At 44.4% G+C, this 17541-nt stretch overlaps 2 protein-coding genes across 6 annotated transcripts in view; one reads left to right on the forward strand and one right to left on the reverse strand.

Annotated features, from left to right (window-relative positions):
- AFG2A (AAA ATPase AFG2A) overlaps positions 1 to 15221 on the reverse strand; it is a 291912-nt gene extending 276691 nt beyond the window's left edge. For 3 of the 5 annotated variants that reach the window (XM_075929850.2, XM_075929852.2, XM_075929855.2), the window contains exons 1-6: positions 14968 to 15221; positions 12160 to 12284; positions 11358 to 11515; positions 8635 to 8693; positions 4401 to 5033; positions 815 to 944 (exon numbers count right to left, since the gene is read on the reverse strand). In XM_075929850.2, the coding sequence (XP_075785965.2) occupies positions 815 to 944; positions 4401 to 5033; positions 8635 to 8693; positions 11358 to 11515; positions 12160 to 12284; positions 14968 to 15097 (1235 nt within the window). In that variant the 5' untranslated portion in view covers positions 15098 to 15221. The other 2 variants (XM_075929851.2, XM_075929853.2) reach the window with 2 other exon arrangements.
- NUDT6 (nudix hydrolase 6) overlaps positions 15218 to 17541 on the forward strand; it is a 32316-nt gene continuing 29992 nt past the window's right edge. Inside the window, exon 1 of the mRNA XM_075929858.2 lies at positions 15218 to 15452. Coding sequence (XP_075785973.2) covers positions 15218 to 15452 — 235 coding nt within the window. The remainder of the gene's footprint in view (positions 15453 to 17541) is intronic.

Raw genomic sequence — 17541 nt, forward strand, 5'->3', positions numbered from 1 at the left:
AGGTGCTCGCACCCGAAAAATCCGTCACAGGCCCTATCGCTCCCCCACCCCCAGGCCAATTAAGGTCTGGGGGCGGGGAGAAGTGCACAAAGTTTCCTCTTCCCTGCCAGGAGCACATGGCGCTTAGAAGCAGAGCGGGAGAAGGCTTTGCGTGCTCTCCTGTCCCCAAGCCAATCAGGGTGGGGCAGGGGCACCTAGGGAGAACCTGGTGGGGGAGGGGGCAAATGCGCTCCTCCACCCCAGAACAAATCAAGGTCTGTGGTGGGGAAGCCCGAAAGTATCCTGGCCCTGCCCCTTCCGCCTGAGGCCCCACCCTTCCGAAGCGGCCCAGGCAAAAAATTATTGTCCATCTCTGGTACAGACATTACAGTTTTTTCACAACTAAACCAATGTTGCCAGGACAAATTCTCAACTGCAGCCTCGGCCTTCATTTTTACTGCGCTTTAAAAAAAAAAACAGTTCTTTTTCTTTGTTGAACATACAATTGGCTTGCAGTTTAAATATCTTTCTAATTACTTATCAAATCATTTCCTTTTCTTCCCATTCCATTGCCAATGCACACCCCTCTGTGCTGTACTAAGTAAGATTCCTCTTCAAAGGAATGAAGAAAAACATTCATTTTGCTGGGAGGTGACAATTTTCACTATGGAAAAACATAATCCCTTTCCCTATGAACTTCTGAGACTTGGACATATGCACTGGACCCAATTCTACATAATTTACACACTGTGAAGCAACTCCAATAGGTATAAGTCAGTACAGAATTTGTCCCAGCATTTCTAAGTTACTGATGTAATAAATTAGATCAACTTACTTGCTTATAATTTCAGGACCATTAATAACTGAAACATGGGCTCCCACTTCATTTGCAACAGCTCTGGCAATCATGGTCTTCCCAGTACCCGGTGGGCCATACAATAGCACTCCTCTGGGAGGAGGAATTCCTTTAAACACAGAGGAAAGCGTTATTTGTACTTAAGGCAGTTGTGAACAAGCCAAATCACGATGATCCACCATTCTACAACATACGTCTATATTACTGATTTCTATATTCTGCATGCTTCCATGAGAAATATAGACATATACTAATTTTACATGAAATCTATTATATAAATTCTTGTTTCCCCCAATAATCTCAAATAATTCCGATTCAAAGCCTAGTGTTAATACAGGCAGTCCCCGGGTTACGTACAAGATAGGGACTGTAGGTTTGTTCTTAAGTTGAATTTGTATGTAAGTCGGAACTGGTACATATTGTAGGGGAAACTCTAGCCAAACATTTTTTTTAGTTTTGGATAGCATAGGGAAAGGTTAACTCCCCTCTAATGTTTGTTTTGCTGTCTGTTCCCCTGTTCAGAAGATTTCACATCTATTTCTGTCCCTGTGACAAACTCAGGACTAAAGGAGTAACTCATCAAATACCAAACAGCTCTGCACCATGCTTTGAGCTAATAGCTTTATTTCCACACACCACCCAGGGTTCTAGGAGGAGGGTCCTTTTTTTGCTAACACAATGAGGCCAGCACTTTGTTTGTTTTGGTGGAGTCTTTGTTTGCCCAGGGAGCCCAGCATGTATAGGGGGAGGAGGGGCGGAGAGGCTGCTTTTGTCTGCTGTTCCGCAGCCTGTTGCTCAGGGGAGGGGGCAGCTTGTTGCTGGCAGGTGGGGAGGGGGGAGGCGTGCAGGATGCGAGGCCGCGGGGGGGGGGGGCAGCGGGCGTGGGGAGGCACTTTTCCTCTGCCCGGCAGCTCTGCGGGACCCCAGTTGGAGCCGGCCCGAGGGGGAGGAGGAGGAGGATCCTAGGACCCAGGTGAGCGAGCCCCGGGAATGCTGCTGCGCATGTGCGGGAGTTGCCTCACCCGGTTCGTATCTAGGGATCCGACGTAAGTCGGATCCACGTAAGTCGGGGACTGCCTGTATCTTTATTATGTCACTCAAGAGTCCTATAATACTGTTTGAACAAACCTCCAGCATAACAAACCACGCCACAGATACACATCCCAGAAATAATGTTATTTAAAAGACTGGAAATACCAGATATAACAATGAATGTGCCTCTGTATCAGCAAATATTATAAGATAGGGGATAACTGACAGCTACTGATGAGTGCTAATATCACACAAGGGCATCTGCTAGGGATGTTGATAAAAAAAAAAGATGTCTCTCCGTACAGTTAACATTCAAGAGAAATTACAGCAGAACTGGAGGAGAGACAGGTTGGGAACTGATGCACATTCCAGAAAATTAAAAGGTTTCAGTCTAGAGTCAAATAAAACAAGCCCATACCCAAAAACTGAAAGCCAAAAATTGGTGAACTAGAATTCTCAACAAGGGACCTTGGCAAAATGGCATTACTCAAATATTATAAACTTAAAAAACAACAAATAGTTCAGTAGCACCTTAAAGACTAACAAAACATGCAAATGGTATCATGAGCTTTCAGGGGCACAACCCATTTCTTCAGATGACCAGAGTGTTGGAATCAGATCCAAGAATAAATAAGGGAAAGGGGGAGCAGGAAAAAAAATGGAGGGGAGGAAGAAAAAAAAAGAGACAGAGAGTAGATAAGCTTCAGAGGGTAGCCGAGTTAGTCTGTAACAGGAAAGACTTAAAAAAAATAGTCTAGTAGCACCTTAAACACTAAATAGTTAGGAGAGGCTGATAAGACCATTAGTTTGCACTTGGAAATGTCATCTTTCTTTCCAAGTGCAAACAAATGGTTCTTATCAGATTCTTGTAACCCTCCTTCCCTTATGTATTCTTGGATCTGGACTTGCAACACTCCGGTCATCTGAAGAAGTGGACTGTGCCCACGAAAGCTCATGAAACCATCTACATGTTTTGTTAGTCTTTAAGGTGCTTCTAGACTATTTGTTGTTTTTTAAGTCTTTCCTGTTACAGACTAACGTGGCTACCCCTCTGAAGCTTTCAAATATGATAGAATGACAAATAGTCAGTGAAATATTGAAAACTTGCCAGTAAACTATGCAACAGTAAACTATGTGCCAGTAAACTGCACCACAGAGGTGATGGAATAAAATATAAAGGGATAAAACTTCCTGAGAACTGTGGATTCTGTGTTTAAACAAAGCCCAAAGCCTACCTACATACGCAAGTAGAACATAATCGTTGTCGATTATTGCTTAATTTAAAAAAAAAAAAAACTCCCTCTATGGCCAGGTTATTGCTTAACCGTCCACTGAGGGAATTGTTGCATATTCCTCTGACACGTCTGGTACTTGTCAGAGTGAAGGAAACAGAGGCCAACTGTCTGAACTAGTATGCAATTCCTGTTCTATTGTACACAACCACCTATTCAAGCCTGATCAGGCTTGATCATCTCCTCTGATGCCAGTAGCAGATGAGATGCTGATTATCCAGAACTTACCTTTGGTAAGTGCTGGCTTTGCAGCATCATCCCTTCCTTGTCCCTGACACATGAAATTTCCTGGTGCATCTTAAGGTTTGGGCCCTGTGGTCTGGCATGGATGGACATTTGCCATGGCATCATCCCACAGAAACCCAGAGGGAAGTCCTATGCAATGTAAACTGACATAGCCACCGTTGTCTTACATGAATTGTCCCTCTGTTCTTCCAACCCACCTCACCCCAGGGGCGATAAGCAAGGTGGAGAAGGAATAAATAATTTCAGCCCATACCTCATATCCCAAGACCACATAGATCTCAGATCATACATTGATTTGGAGGGGGAAAGGGAGCGCTCATGTCTTGGCCATTCCACAGAGAGACAAGAAATCCTCTTACTGATAGAATGATTCTGAAGGTGGAAACCTGGATATTTCTATATTCCCCCTCCCCACTCCGCTGTTTTGCAGGAAGGTGGGGGAAGCCCCGTGCCGCCGCCGAGTTTCCAGGAGGGGAGGGGAGCAGGCTCCCCACCCCCCAGACTGCAGTAGTTATCCCCGAGCAGGGGGGTGAGGGGCGGCGCTGCAAGACCAACCCAGCAGCACCCCAGCTGCTCTGCTCCCTGCCTGGGCCAGACAGAGGGAATTAAAAGGGTAGGGGAAATAGGGTAAAACTAGAATTTAATTGACTAGAAAATCTTTAAATTGAATGTTCTTTTTTTTAAATCAAACTATGTGTTTTTCAAGTGACTGACTGACTCCTTGCTGCTTGTCGTAAGTTCTCCTAAGTACCTATAACTTAACAGACTCTTCACTATAAGGCAAGGTCCTTACAATCTAAACATTTGGTTATTAATAAAGGAACAACTGTAAAGAGGATAATTATAATAGAGCTTAGTTGGGAACTAAAGTATATCAAATCCTGTATCATGCAGACAGAGTGTGTGTTTCATATAAAATGACTTGTCAATATGGATGAAAGAAGTGGTAAATTAAAGAAAAACATTGTATTACATTAAGAAAATCAACATCATACCGTAACTCTTAAATAATTCAGGCTGCTTCAAGGGCAGTTCAATTGTTTCTCTAATAGTTTTTAGCTGGCTGCTTAAACCACCTATCATGTCGTAGGTAACGTTAGATTTACAGTCATGTTCTTCAGTTGCAATGGTCCGATTCTTGATTAAATTGATTCTAGTTCTCGAAGAAATGAAGTAAAACGTATCCAAATTGCATTTTGCACCAATTTTGCCAGTGGGTAGCAATTTCACGCTGTCTTCATCTCCAGTTGACTCAGAACCATCAATGTCTCTAACATTCCCCTCATCACAGAACTCACGTGTCCGGCCATAATCCTGCTCACTCTCTGTCACTGCAGCATTTGAAGTAACTGGTGAACTTTGAGACATCAGCTTGCATGGAGTGCTGGTCGTTGCTCCCTCTTGGTTGTCTTCTATGTCCAACTTTCTGAGCTGGAAAGACAAGTTTAAAGCACTGGTGTCCAAGTCAGTCTTCTCAAGGACTGGTTCTTGTGTTTCACTGAAAACAGTACTGCTCTGCATTTTTAGTAGTGCCCCATCTGTTCCTTTCACCCTCGTCACCATCAAGTTGCAAGATCTGCCATAGAAGGTGAGATGCAAAAGGTTGCCAGGCAAAACTATCTTCCCATCTACAATAAGATTAGGTTTTAATAAATAAAAAGAATACATAATCTAAATTTCCAGCAATATATATTTCAAATATGAATGAATTAAAAAAATATTAATCAGTAAACTTGTAACACGGATTCACAAATTAATTCATAGAATCATAGAACTGGAAGGGACCTCAAGAGGTCATTGGGTCCAGTTCCCTGCCCTCATGACAGGACCCAGCACTGTCTAGATCATCTCTGACAGGTGTATGTCTAACCTGCTCTTAAATATCTCCAGTGATGGAAATGCCACAACCTCCCTAGGCAATTTTTTCCAGTGCTTAACTACCCTGACAGGCAGGAAGTTTGTCCTAAACTTAAACCTCCCTTGCTGCAATTTAAGCCCTTTGCTTCTTGTCTTATCCTCAGAGGCCAAGGAGAACAATTGTTCTCCCTTTTCGTTGTACCCTCTTAGATACTTGAAAACTGCTATAATGTCCCCTCTCAGTCTTCTCTTTTCTAAACTAAACAAGTCCTGTTCTTTCAGTCTTCCCTCACTGTCACATTTTCTAGACCTTTAATCATTTTTGTTGCTCTTCTCTGGAAATGCTCCAGTTTTTCCACATCTTTCTTGAAATGTGGTGCCCAGAACTGGACACAGTATTCCAACTGAGGCCTAATAAGCACAGAGTAGACCAGAAGAATGACTTCTTGTATTTTGTTTACAACACTCCTGTTAATGCGTCACAGAATCATGTTTGCTTTTTTCCCCAACAGTGTCACATGATTGATTCATGTTTAACTTGACGTCCTCAATGGCCCCTAAATCCCTTTCAGCATTACTCCTTCCTAGACAATCACTTCCCATTCTGTATGTGTGAAACTGTTTGTTCCTTTCTAAGTGGAATACTTTGCATTTGTCCTTATTAATCTTCATCCTATTTACCTCAGACCATTTCTCTAGTTTGCCCAGATCATTCTGAATTTTGACCCTATCCTGCAAAGCTCTTGCAACCCTTCCCAACTTGGTATCATCTGCAAACTTAATAATCGTACTCTCTACACCATCATCTAAATAACTGATGAAGATTTTGAACAGAACCGGTCCCAAAGCAGACCCCTGCAGAATCCCACTTGTTATGCCCTTCCAGCAGGATTGTGAGCCATTAATAACTACTCTGTGATAATGGTTGTCCAAGCAGTTATGCACCCACCTTATAGTAGCCCTATCTAGGTTGCATTTCCCTAGTTTATAGATAAGGTCATGCGAGACCGTATCAAATGCCTTACTAAAGTATAGACCCCGTCCACAACTTCTCCCTTATTCATAAGGCTTGACAGCCTATCAAAGAAAGCTATCAGATTGGTCTGACATGATTTATTCTTTACAAATCCATGCTGGCTCTTATCTATCACCCTATTATCTTGCAGACATTTGCAGATGGGTTCCTTAATTACTTGCTCCATTATCTTCCCTGGCACAGAAGTTAAACTGACAAGTCTGTAGTTTCCTGGGTCATTCTTATTTCCTTTTTCTAAATTTGCCCTTTTAACTGTCTTCTGGAATCTCTCCTGACTTCCATGATTCTTCAAAGATTACATCTAAATGCTCAGATACCTCCTGAGGTAATTTTTAGCTTTTTCTTTTAACTTCTAAACCTAACCCATTTCCACTAGTATTCTCTATGTTAGACATCCCATCACCTAAAAGTCAAAGTGATAAAGACAGGAAGGATACAGCTCTCATCTAAAATGATCTCTTCAAATGCAGCCAGGATAAATATTAGGAGTGACTGGCCATTGATACATTTCTGGTTGTTTTATATTTTGAAGTTCATAAAAAGATACAGATTAAGGAATTGCCTTTGCTAGAAATAGAAACTCTGTTTATTAGTGTCCACTGGCTCAAGTTTTATCACAATGAGAGATACAATGGTTTTACTTTGACTCCAGGAGCTGGGATTTATGTGCTTATGTAAGAATCTCAGCATTCTGGCTCCTTTAAAAAAAAATCCTCCTGGTTACAGAGAATGGCTTGAAAAAACATGGCCCAACTGCAGCCTAAAAGCTCAAAAACCAAAAGGTACAGAAAAAGAAAAAATGTATTTTTACTACATGATTTTGAATCCAATCTCATGATTTTTTAACTTCTGGGGTTGGCAATATTGCTATTAAGCTAATGATGGAGTACAATCCATTGCTCTTATTCAATAGCAATTAAACATTTGAGTAGCTGGACAAAGGATGTTAAGAAGTGGGTAACTGACTAACCGTGTAGTCAATAAAATTTGTATTAACTACACGATTAGTTGATATGAGGATTCTAGGGGGGGTCCAGGAGCTACCCCCAATGCGGCTCTGCAATTTAAATATAGTAGGAGTCAGGCATGCAGGCAGCCCAGCTCCTACTACATTTAAACTGCAGAGCCGCAGCAGGGGTAGGTCCCAGTCCCGGCTCATGCTGGTCTGGGACTGCTGCGCCTCTGCCTCCTTTGTCTCCCTCCAACCTGCACTGCGGAGCAGCGGTTCACCCCAGTACCAGCTCCTGTTTCCACCCCCTCCTGCCCTTGCTGCCTCTGTCAGAATGTGGAGAAGCGAGTAGTCGAGTACCCGACTTGACTACCCAATAAGCCTAGGCGTAAGACTACTCAACTAGTCACTTACATCCCTAAGCTGGACAAAACTTTTTGATAGCTATGTAGCATAATTTCCTTTCTAACTCACTCCTGCCTATCTACAAAACAAAGAGAGTCAGGTTAGTCTGATGAGATAGGAAGCTGTGGGTGCCAAATAAACTGAACGTAAATACTGCTACCCTAAAAACTATACTAGACCTCACAGGAGAGTATTGAATTCTCTCTCCTCATATCAGAAATAAACCCATAACCACAACTGTTGGAAGTGCAACACATGATAATGCAAAAGACCAAGAAAGACTCTAAACCAATCCAGAATGAACTGACAGGAACTATGTTCCATGCAAGTATATTGTTATTTTACATTTATACCTATGAGAGAGTGGAGAAAGGAGGGCCCAGCATCACAGGGGTTAGAGAAACCCTCTGGACTCAACTAGCACCGCCCCGCTTTACCTGCAGCCTGCATCAGGCCTGGAGGGAGGAATAAAAGGAAGGATCCCAGCTCAGTTTGGGGCTGACTAGTGACAAAGCAGGAGCCTGGTTTAGCAATCTAAGGACATGAGCATGTCGGCTCAGTAGCCACCGGAACAAATAAACTCTCACCTCCACCCCCTGGGAAGCCCCAACTAAGGAGAATCTAGACTCTTGGGGCCATGGACCAAATTTAAGGACTCGAATAGGGAGTGGTTCAGAGTGTTGACCAGTGGGACAGAGTCCCCTGCCCCCCTTTTCCACCTTCTTACTCAGCAACCTAGCCATGAGGTTATACAGCCCCCAGGGAGCCAGCCACAATACCATAGTGAGGTGATGACACCCAGTTCACTAAAAAAAATTAAGAAGTTCATAAAACAGGCTAAAGGCCTATGACAAAGTGTTAAAGAGGCGAAGGCACTTTGGTATAAGCCTTTGATGAAGATAATGGATGACAGCTACTTACTATCAAAAACCTGCTTCTCTAATAAAATACATATGTAAAACAAAAACCACAAATCACTTACCTAGATTTCTCAGAAGACAGACAGACAATTCTTCAACATTAATACAGGCATCTTTCTCCCTGTGGTTGTGATGAAAAACAATTTTTACAATCTTCTAGTAATTCTAAAAACATTTACTCATATTAACAGTTCATTTTTGCAGGATCAAATATAATTTACCTCTGCAAACAGAAGAAACTGATGGGCAAATTTACACATTGTTCTACATGAGTCAGTCTAGTCATAAAAACAATGTAAATATGTTTTCTAAAGCTAATTAACAACCAGTTTAAATATTAAAAATGTGTTTGGATTTTTTTCATAAAAATACTAAATATTTACAACACAAGTCAAGATGTATAGTTCTTTAAGATGACAATCATGAAGTACATATATCTCTAAAGGGACTACTGGTCTGACTTACAGTGAAGGTCATTACTACACTTATTGAATCAATAAATACATAAAAAAGACTATTTTATACTGCAGAACTATTATTGACAGCATGGACAATACATGCATTTGTAACGGTAAACAACAAATGTGAAGATTTATCAGTCTGAGCACTTAGCCCTTTTCCCTGACTATGCAAAGTTTTCCTTCTGGTATATTTTCTAGTATTGTACTTCATGCAACCAGTTTTAAATGAGGGATCTTACACCATTTACCTATCAAGAGTATCTATGATCTAACCAAAAAAAAACAATGCTTTTGGGGGTTTTTTTCCCCTCTTAGCCTAAATTTTCTTTATCTCTGTTTCATCCCTAATTTTACTTTTTATCATTACCACACTAAATAATTATTTCACTTCTGTGGTATTAACAGTTAGACCCTTGAAATATCTGTGGATGATCACCACAAATTATCCTTTTCTCTTGCAAGCTAAAAGGGAAAGATGCTTCTCAAAAACATAAATCAAAATGTTAAAAAAATGGATACACAAATTGCAACTAAAATTATGGTCAAGAGAGGGAGCTCTAAATCTACTAATCAGAAAAGTCCCTTAAATATTTTTACTGATCAAGGAGAACATTCTAGGAAAAGAAATATGTAATACATTTTTGAGAAACTTCAAGTCACTATACAATGTTTTTGCCCTAATGCAGCAAACACTTACGTATTTAATTACCTTATGCCTCGTGAAATGAGGTTTACAGGATCGGTCAGCAAAGGCTTTCCTTGCTGACCGATCCGCGTCTTGACTGCCGGGTTGTGTCGACGATCAGCTGAGCTGGCACAGCGTGGCAGCCATTTTTATTTTAATGAAGAGGGGGATATTTAAATCCCCGCTTCACTGACTATGTCGGGTAGTCTAATTTGCATGCCTCTGCCGACAGAAGCATGTAGTCTAGACATACCCTCACAGCCCCAAGGAAGGCACCGCACACTGACATCCCTATTTTGTATTATCCTGATATACTTCCCTTCATGATTTTATTTTTCCTTTTGGATTATCCATAAAAAAACCCCACACTGGTGGCACAGGGCTGGAAGAGCTGATGCGGACAGGGCAGGCCCTGCCCCTCTAGCCCAGTCAATAATCTCAAGGGTGTTATAAGGGTTTTAAAGCAGGAAGTTCCAGACTGTTGTTGGGAGATAGCAGTTCTTTGGCTCCCTAGAAAGCTTCAAAGAAATTGACCTCAAGGATAAAGGCTGACCCTTTAGAAGAAGAGAGCATACTCTGATAGACCAGCCAGGCAGGATGGGTTTGGAAAGCCCCAAAGCAACCGGTTAGGTGGTCAGCACTGCTATTTTCAACCTCTCCTGGGGTTAAGGAATCAGACCATACTAAAAGGACCTGGGGAAGGAGAGCCCCTTCAAATCCAGTCAGATTATTCTGCACAGTTTAGTATCACCAAGACTCCTGTTCATGCAGTTTTGCAGCACCCGAACAACAGGAAGCATCACACACCAGCACGCAATTTGTAAATGGATACAGGACACATTAAATCTTCCAGTCAATTTAGCAAGCACCAATTCATCAAATTTGAGCGCAGAACTCCTACAGGAGCACCAGCCCAGGAGTCATTCCTCCCATGTTACTTCCTAGAACAAAACAATGCCCCAATTAGGAATGTTAAAATTAAATTAATCAACTAATCGAATAGTCAATGGAATGTCCACTAACTATCTGATTAGTCGATAAGGGCACTTCCACTGTGAAATGTAGCAAGAGTCTGCCCGGCTGTTGCTACATTTCAAAGGCGGAAGTGCCACGGGGCGTTCCGCCTTTGAAACATACAAAAGCCCCAGTAGGGATTCTTGTGCATTTCAAAGATTAAAACTTAGCAGGGAGCTTGGGGCCAGTGGGGGACCCCATCTGGTGAAATGCCACATTGGAGGCCCCAGGCTCCGTGCAGTGCTTCCGCTTTGAAATGTACAAGAGCCCCAGAGGGCTGCACCCCTGCCTCCTCCCATGAAGCTTGAGGGATCCAGCTTTTAAGCCGGCTTCCCCCCAGCATCCCTTCCTCTTTTTCCCCCTCCTTGCTGCCTCTTTCTGACAGTAGACTAGTGTGTCAACTATCTGATAAGCTTCTGCTTATCAGATAGTTGATTAGTCACTTACATCTCTAGCCCCAAATCTGCAAATACATTAAGTATGCACTTAATTTCAAGCACATTAGTCCCATTAAAATGGAAAGTGAACTTCCATCCACCTACAACAGGCCTGAATTTGATCTATGATGCACGGATCTCAGAATGTATGCCCATTGGTAGGTACTGTTCCCAGAAAAATTTCAAACCTCAGCTTCACATCTACTTCTTCTGCCTGCACCACGGCACCAACCACAGGCTGGACTGTGACTGCATCACCAGGTTTCACGCGCAGATTCTTCTGAGTGATTCCACTTAGGCCAACTTTCCCGCCTGGAAAGCCTGCAATTGGCCAAGCAGTGCAGACCTACATAAGAGATTCAAATAAAAAAAAACCACTTGGTGAATAAGATCTTTTTCAAATGCCATTCGTTAGTAAAAGCTGAAAAAGCTTCATGCCTTTGAATCAAACTCCCCAAGGGATTAAGGATTGAGTTATAATGGAATGTACCACAAACACTTAAAATACAAAGCAATTAGCACTGGGCTCTTTAAGGGCTCAACTAAAATGCTTTCTAAAAATAAGACAAATTTTGTGAAGACAAAATACATAACTAAGAGTAGAGTTTTTCCTATAGATAATGGAAGAGCAGAGTTAAGTATCTGTGACTCATTCTTCTTCACCATTTAAAAAAAAATAAATTGGAGTGACTTTAAATAATTCATTATTGAAAACAACTAATGGCACTAGCTAAATCCAGGCCTAGAACAATCAGAAACTGTGCACAAGTAACACCATGCATCAACAATAGCCTGATACACAATACATCTGCTATCTCAATACTCGAGGTTAATACATAATCACTCTAAATCGTACAGAAAACTAGAATTCAAAACGGAATTTTGAAATCTCCACACATCTCCCACTTGTGATTTATCTTCAATCCTAATTCCAATCCACCATTCAGCCATGTACAAAATTAACCTAACAGATAAAAAAAGAAATCTCACCTCTTGTTTTCCATCTGTGCTGGTAAGCAAGACTGGTCGACCTATGCATACATTTGCTGATTTCATACTGTTGAGTCCTAGTTGTACAAGGACTCTTCTGTACATTGTAGGAACTTTGTCGTCTGCTAAAATATTAGAGAAAATAGGTCATTATTTTGTACAGTAAGTGATTTTAGTACTTACAACATATGTCAACACAGAGGGACAAGACTGCAAAGAGAACTCCTCGGTTCCAACATAAAACAATTACATTCATTACTCATGCTGTAAGATTCACTACACTACAAAAACATGCCTGTCTTTTCAACATCTATGCCATCAATTCTAATGCAAGACGGTGAACCGTGATGGTGGGATTTGTGGCATTAACACATGAGGAACTGGACAGACAGCCACAATTAATTTTAAGAAAGCTTGAATACACGTACTGCCTTTGGACTTTGCTCCTACAGAAGAGGTTACATCTCCTTTGAATCTCCCTTGAAAGCCAGTTTCTTTCCTGATTTTTTGGTGGCAGTTCTCTCCTATTCAACTATTTTGAAGAGCTATCAGATTATAATTTACAGTCACTATTATTTTGCTCCCAATTTGAATCAATGACATAGAGGAAAAGGTCAATGTTTGTGTGTCCCATCCCATCACCAATCCCATCATCTTTTCAATACCTAATATGGCAGGCAGAGGGCCACTGAAAAGAACAGTGCAACAGAGGAGACATGTCCCATAAAAATATTTCTGCCAGAGAACATTATGTATTTTTTTTAATACTAGAGTCTATTCCCAAATTATTTAGTTTAATTGGGAGCTGCTGCAGCATGAAGACAGAAAGCAAAAAGAAGAATGCTTTCATGCATAAAAGAGCAATGAGCAAGAAACCTTTTTTTATAATTGTATATTACTGCTTTCTTAATTAGTTATTAGCTTTAATAAGCAGTTTCTGTGGAGTTATGCTTGAATATATAGGATCTATACAGAAAAGACTTTTTAAAAAGATCAAAAAGCTCCATTTAATGGCATAGCCAACCTGAGTGGGCAGTACCTGCTTTTGTATAAGCCTTTTAGTACCCTGTAACTCTTTTTACACTAAGAATAGTTATGGTTCCAACCCTGCAAATGCTTACACATAAGACGCCCACATTAAAGTCAGTAGGAATACTTGTGTGAGTATATGCGGGTATGTCTACACTACCCCCCTAGTTCAAACCTCGTGAAACGAGGTGTACAGATAGTTCGGAATGGCTTGTTAGTCCGAACTATCTAGCCCGTGCCGCGTGTAGCCGCGCGGCACGGGGTTCGCACTAGCCGGCTTTTAAAAATGGCGGCGCCGGCTTTATGCTAATGAAGCCCGGGAAATTCAAATCCCGGGCTTCATTAGCAAGTTTGGTATGCATACATTACCCCCCTAGTTCGAACTGGGGGGTAGTGTAGACATACCCTGCAAGATTAGGGTCTATATTTATTTCACACTATCTACTCTGTGCTGCTGCAACATACAGGAAAACTCCAATTGTCCAGCATCCAGTGGTCTGGCATTCCCGATAGTCCAGCACCAACTGGAACCCAAAAGTGATCCGGCCAGCTGGACAATTGGAGCCGCTCCGCACTGCTTCCCCAAGTCTGCCACTGCCACTGCTGAAACTGACCAGCAGCAGACTTGGGGACGCTGCGGAGCAGAGCAGCTGGGGTGCTGCCGGGCGCCGAGCAGGGGAGTGAGGGGCAGCAGTGTGGGACCAACCCAGCAGCACCCCAGCTACTCTGCTCCGCAGCTTCCCCAAGTCCGCCGCTCATCAGTTTCAGCAACGGCAGCTGTGGAAGCGGCAGGGAGCAGAGCAGTTGGGGTGCTGCCGGGTTGGTCCCGCAGCGCCGCCCCTCACCCCCCCTGCTTGGGGATAACTACTGCAGTCTGGGGGTTTGGGAGCCTGCTTCCCTCCCCTCCCAGAAACTCTTGGGGTGGCATGGGGTTCTCCCCTCACCACACAGTTCCCCCGAAGCTCCCAGACGCAGTGCAGTACCTCTCGATACTCCAGCATATCCAATAATCTGGCACCACCTAGGTCGCAAAAGTGCTGGATTATCAGAAGTCTACTGTAGTAGGTGTGACTTTTTGTTCCAATCCTATCAGATCTATGCCATCATACCTTTGCACAAGTATAAGGTGAAAACAAGGTCCCGTAGGGCACCAACTGCGAAGTTGCAGCTTCACACTGTAACCGTTTCAGTCTTATTTATGTTGCACAGTTCACCAGACATACACCACGGGGATGTTGACTAAACTATCCACAAATGCAAACCAATAGTAAATGTTTGTATGCAACTCTGCATCCCACATGGCAAAAAAAAAAAAAAATAATCACATTTCCGATCGCTTGTTTGTTTGTTTTTGGAAGAGGACAACGTCGACTCTGTCGCTGTGTAGTGAGCTTTAAAACCCGAACGTGGGCACATTTGCGCTTGTTTCCCCTAAAGGCACAGAGAAAGGGCGTTTTACTTGAATGTCGGCGCGTTTAAAACGCTGCAACCCCGCGGCTGTGCCGATGTCTTGTAACACAACCTGCAAATCGGCTGAGCCAGGAAAGCCACAAAAACCCAATTTGGGTGTTGCAGAAAAACAGCAACCCCCCCCCCACACACACACACACACACACAACACCACCTCTTTCCCCTACCACTAACCTATCCGGTTACAGTCTCTGCCCGGGGATGGAGGATTTTGCGGGGGGCAGGTGTTTCACGCAGCCTTTCCCCGGCCGCCTGGCTGGGCGGGGAGAGGGGGACGCCTCTTGGCAGCGCCCGCCGCTCGCACGGTACCTGTTTCCCAGAGATCTGCCGCAGCCAGCGTCAGGAGAGCGGGGGGCTGCTCCGCCGGCCCCGGGGTGACGCGGGGGGAGCCGCTCTCGGGGGCCGGCCGCCCCCTGCTCTTTCTCTTGGCGGCGGCCATGGCAGGAGGAGCCGGCTCGCAGCGGACACGTGCGCGGCCCCTGGAAGCGCTTCCCAGTCAGAGTGCAAAGGCCGGCGCCGCCCCCCGCTCCTGGCGCCTGCTGCCCGCCGGCGCGGGGCGATGCTGGCAGCCCGGGCGCTGCGCTGGGGTCTCCAGAGCGGGGCCACGGCCCCGGGGCGCCTGCCGGGCGGAGCCTCCCTGTGCGGTGGCCGCCTCCGGAGCTCCAGCGCTCGCAGCGTGGCGGCAGCCGGGCTCCAGCCGCAGCTGGATAGGTTCGGCGGGGTCACGGTGCACCTGGCTCAGCTTCGCGCTCCAGACAGCCTGGACCAAGGCACCTTCCAGACATGGCTACAGGGCAAGTGCATGTCAGGGCCACGGGAGCAGCGGCCCCAGGGTCACACGCTGCCCCTTTCGGCACTGGGGCGGGTAGTAGCCAGAGAAGATCAGGGCTTGTCCGAAGAAGGGATCTTCCTACCCAGGGTGCTGACATCCTGGGATCAGTAGGGAAACCTCCCACTGGCTGAACTGGAGCCAGATTTCTCCCAGGACAATATAATCTGTCCAGTAAGAGGCAGGGGCATCCATCTACATAAAGTACACAACAGTACCAAGGAGGGTAGCCATGTGAATCTGTTTCAGCAGCAACACCGAGGTGCCCTGTGAGCTCTTAAAGACTGACAAAGTTATTTGGGCATAAGTTTTGGTGGGCCCCAGCCCCCATCCTCAGATGCCTCTGACCAAGTGAGTTCCAGCCCACCAAAGCGTATGCCCAAATAAATGTGTTAGTCGCTAAGGGTATGTCTACAGTACAGAGTACACTGCAATTAAGTTCTTTTGAAAAATAATCGAAAGAACAGGGGGGTTTCCGACATTGGTAAATCTCTTTCTAGGAGGAAGAAGCCTTTTTTCCTGAAGAGTTCTTTCGGGAAAAGGCATGTGTGGACATGAAAGAGGGAGTTCTTTTGAAAGAAGAGAAAAAAGCACAGGTGCCCTGGTGGCCACTTTGTCCATAGTAATCACAGTGTAAATGTGAGATAGCATCCACACTGAATGGATGCTATCTTTCAAAAAAGCAGATCGCTTTTTCGATGCACTTTGGCAGTGTGGACGCGCTCTTTCAGAAGAAGTTTTTTTGGAAGATCTCTTCTGGAAAAGCTTCTTCCGAAAGAAGCCTGCAGACTAGACGTAGCCTAAGGTGCCACAAGACTCCTCGCTGTTTTTACCATAGTAACAAACATTCCCAGTAATCCTATACTCACCCCCACCTCCCACTGACTTCAGTAGGACTGCTTGGTCACTTGAGAAAACGATGGCAGTATCACACCCAAATAAAATATAGTAAACTTCCGATAATCTGGCACCTTTAGGACCCAGGGGGCGCCTGATTATCAAATATGCCGGACTATTGGAAGTGGGGGGGCTATGAGGAGTCTGGGGTGGAGTGGGGGGGATGCGCCCCTCAGCGCTGCGGGACCAACCCGGCAGCACCTCAGTTGCTCTGCCCCGGGCTTCCCGGAGTCAGCTGCTGGTCAATTTCAGCAGCTGCTGAATCGGAGAAGCCGGGGGCAGAGCAGCTCCAATTGTCCAGCACTTCCGGGTTCCAGATGGTGTCGGACCATCCGGAGTGCCGGACCATTGGATGCCAGACCAATGGAGTTTTACTGTAATTTGTTCATTATGTCATAACAATTTGGTATGCTGAATGACCGGAGGTTTTATACAGCACCCTGCAGAGTGTATTTTGCATGGCTTCTGCCATTTTTACAAAATTTAAACACTGATCTTTGGGATCTGCAAACCAACAGCGGACACATTATGCAATCAGATACCAGTTTACCAGGAATCTGGGCATGGACAGCAGGTATGAGAGGGAGGAGAGGGGAATGCCTTCCCAAAATTCAAAGCTGGCTCCACCCCTTCAGCACAGCTCTCCCAGTCTCCTAGGGTGCCCAGGGTTCAGCCCTGCACTGCTAGCCTCCCCATGCTCCAGGGATGGGGAACCTGGGACAAGAGAGGGCAAACAGGGAAGGTTGTGGGCTGCCCATGCTCTGTGGGGGAGGCCAGACCATGGGCCACAAGTGCTACCAGGGAGGAGGCAAGAATAAGGTCAGGCCTCCTGGGAGAACTGTAGGCCACAGGACATCCCTGCTTGGGTAGGAGGAAGGTGCCCCTACAGTGTGGGCAGCAGAGGCAGGGTCTCAGGCAGAACCCAGCCCTAGGTTCACCCACCACCCATGAATCTGGGGGAGAGGGGTGTTTATGGTCAATATATGCAGTGTAAAAGGCAGGAAAATATTAATTAAAAATAAGTTTTATTTTTTTTAAAGTTTTAAAATTCTATAGTGCTAATGGTATATGGAGAAGCAAATTTAGTTGAATGTTAAGTCTGATAATGTTCCTTTTCCAAAATCCATTCTGTAATTCCTCGAAATGTCATAATTCCT

Source organism: Pelodiscus sinensis, chromosome 4, assembly GCF_052426305.1.
Source record: "Pelodiscus sinensis isolate ZL-2025 chromosome 4, ASM5242630v1, whole genome shotgun sequence".
Classification (NCBI taxonomy): Eukaryota; Metazoa; Chordata; order Testudines; family Trionychidae; genus Pelodiscus; species Pelodiscus sinensis.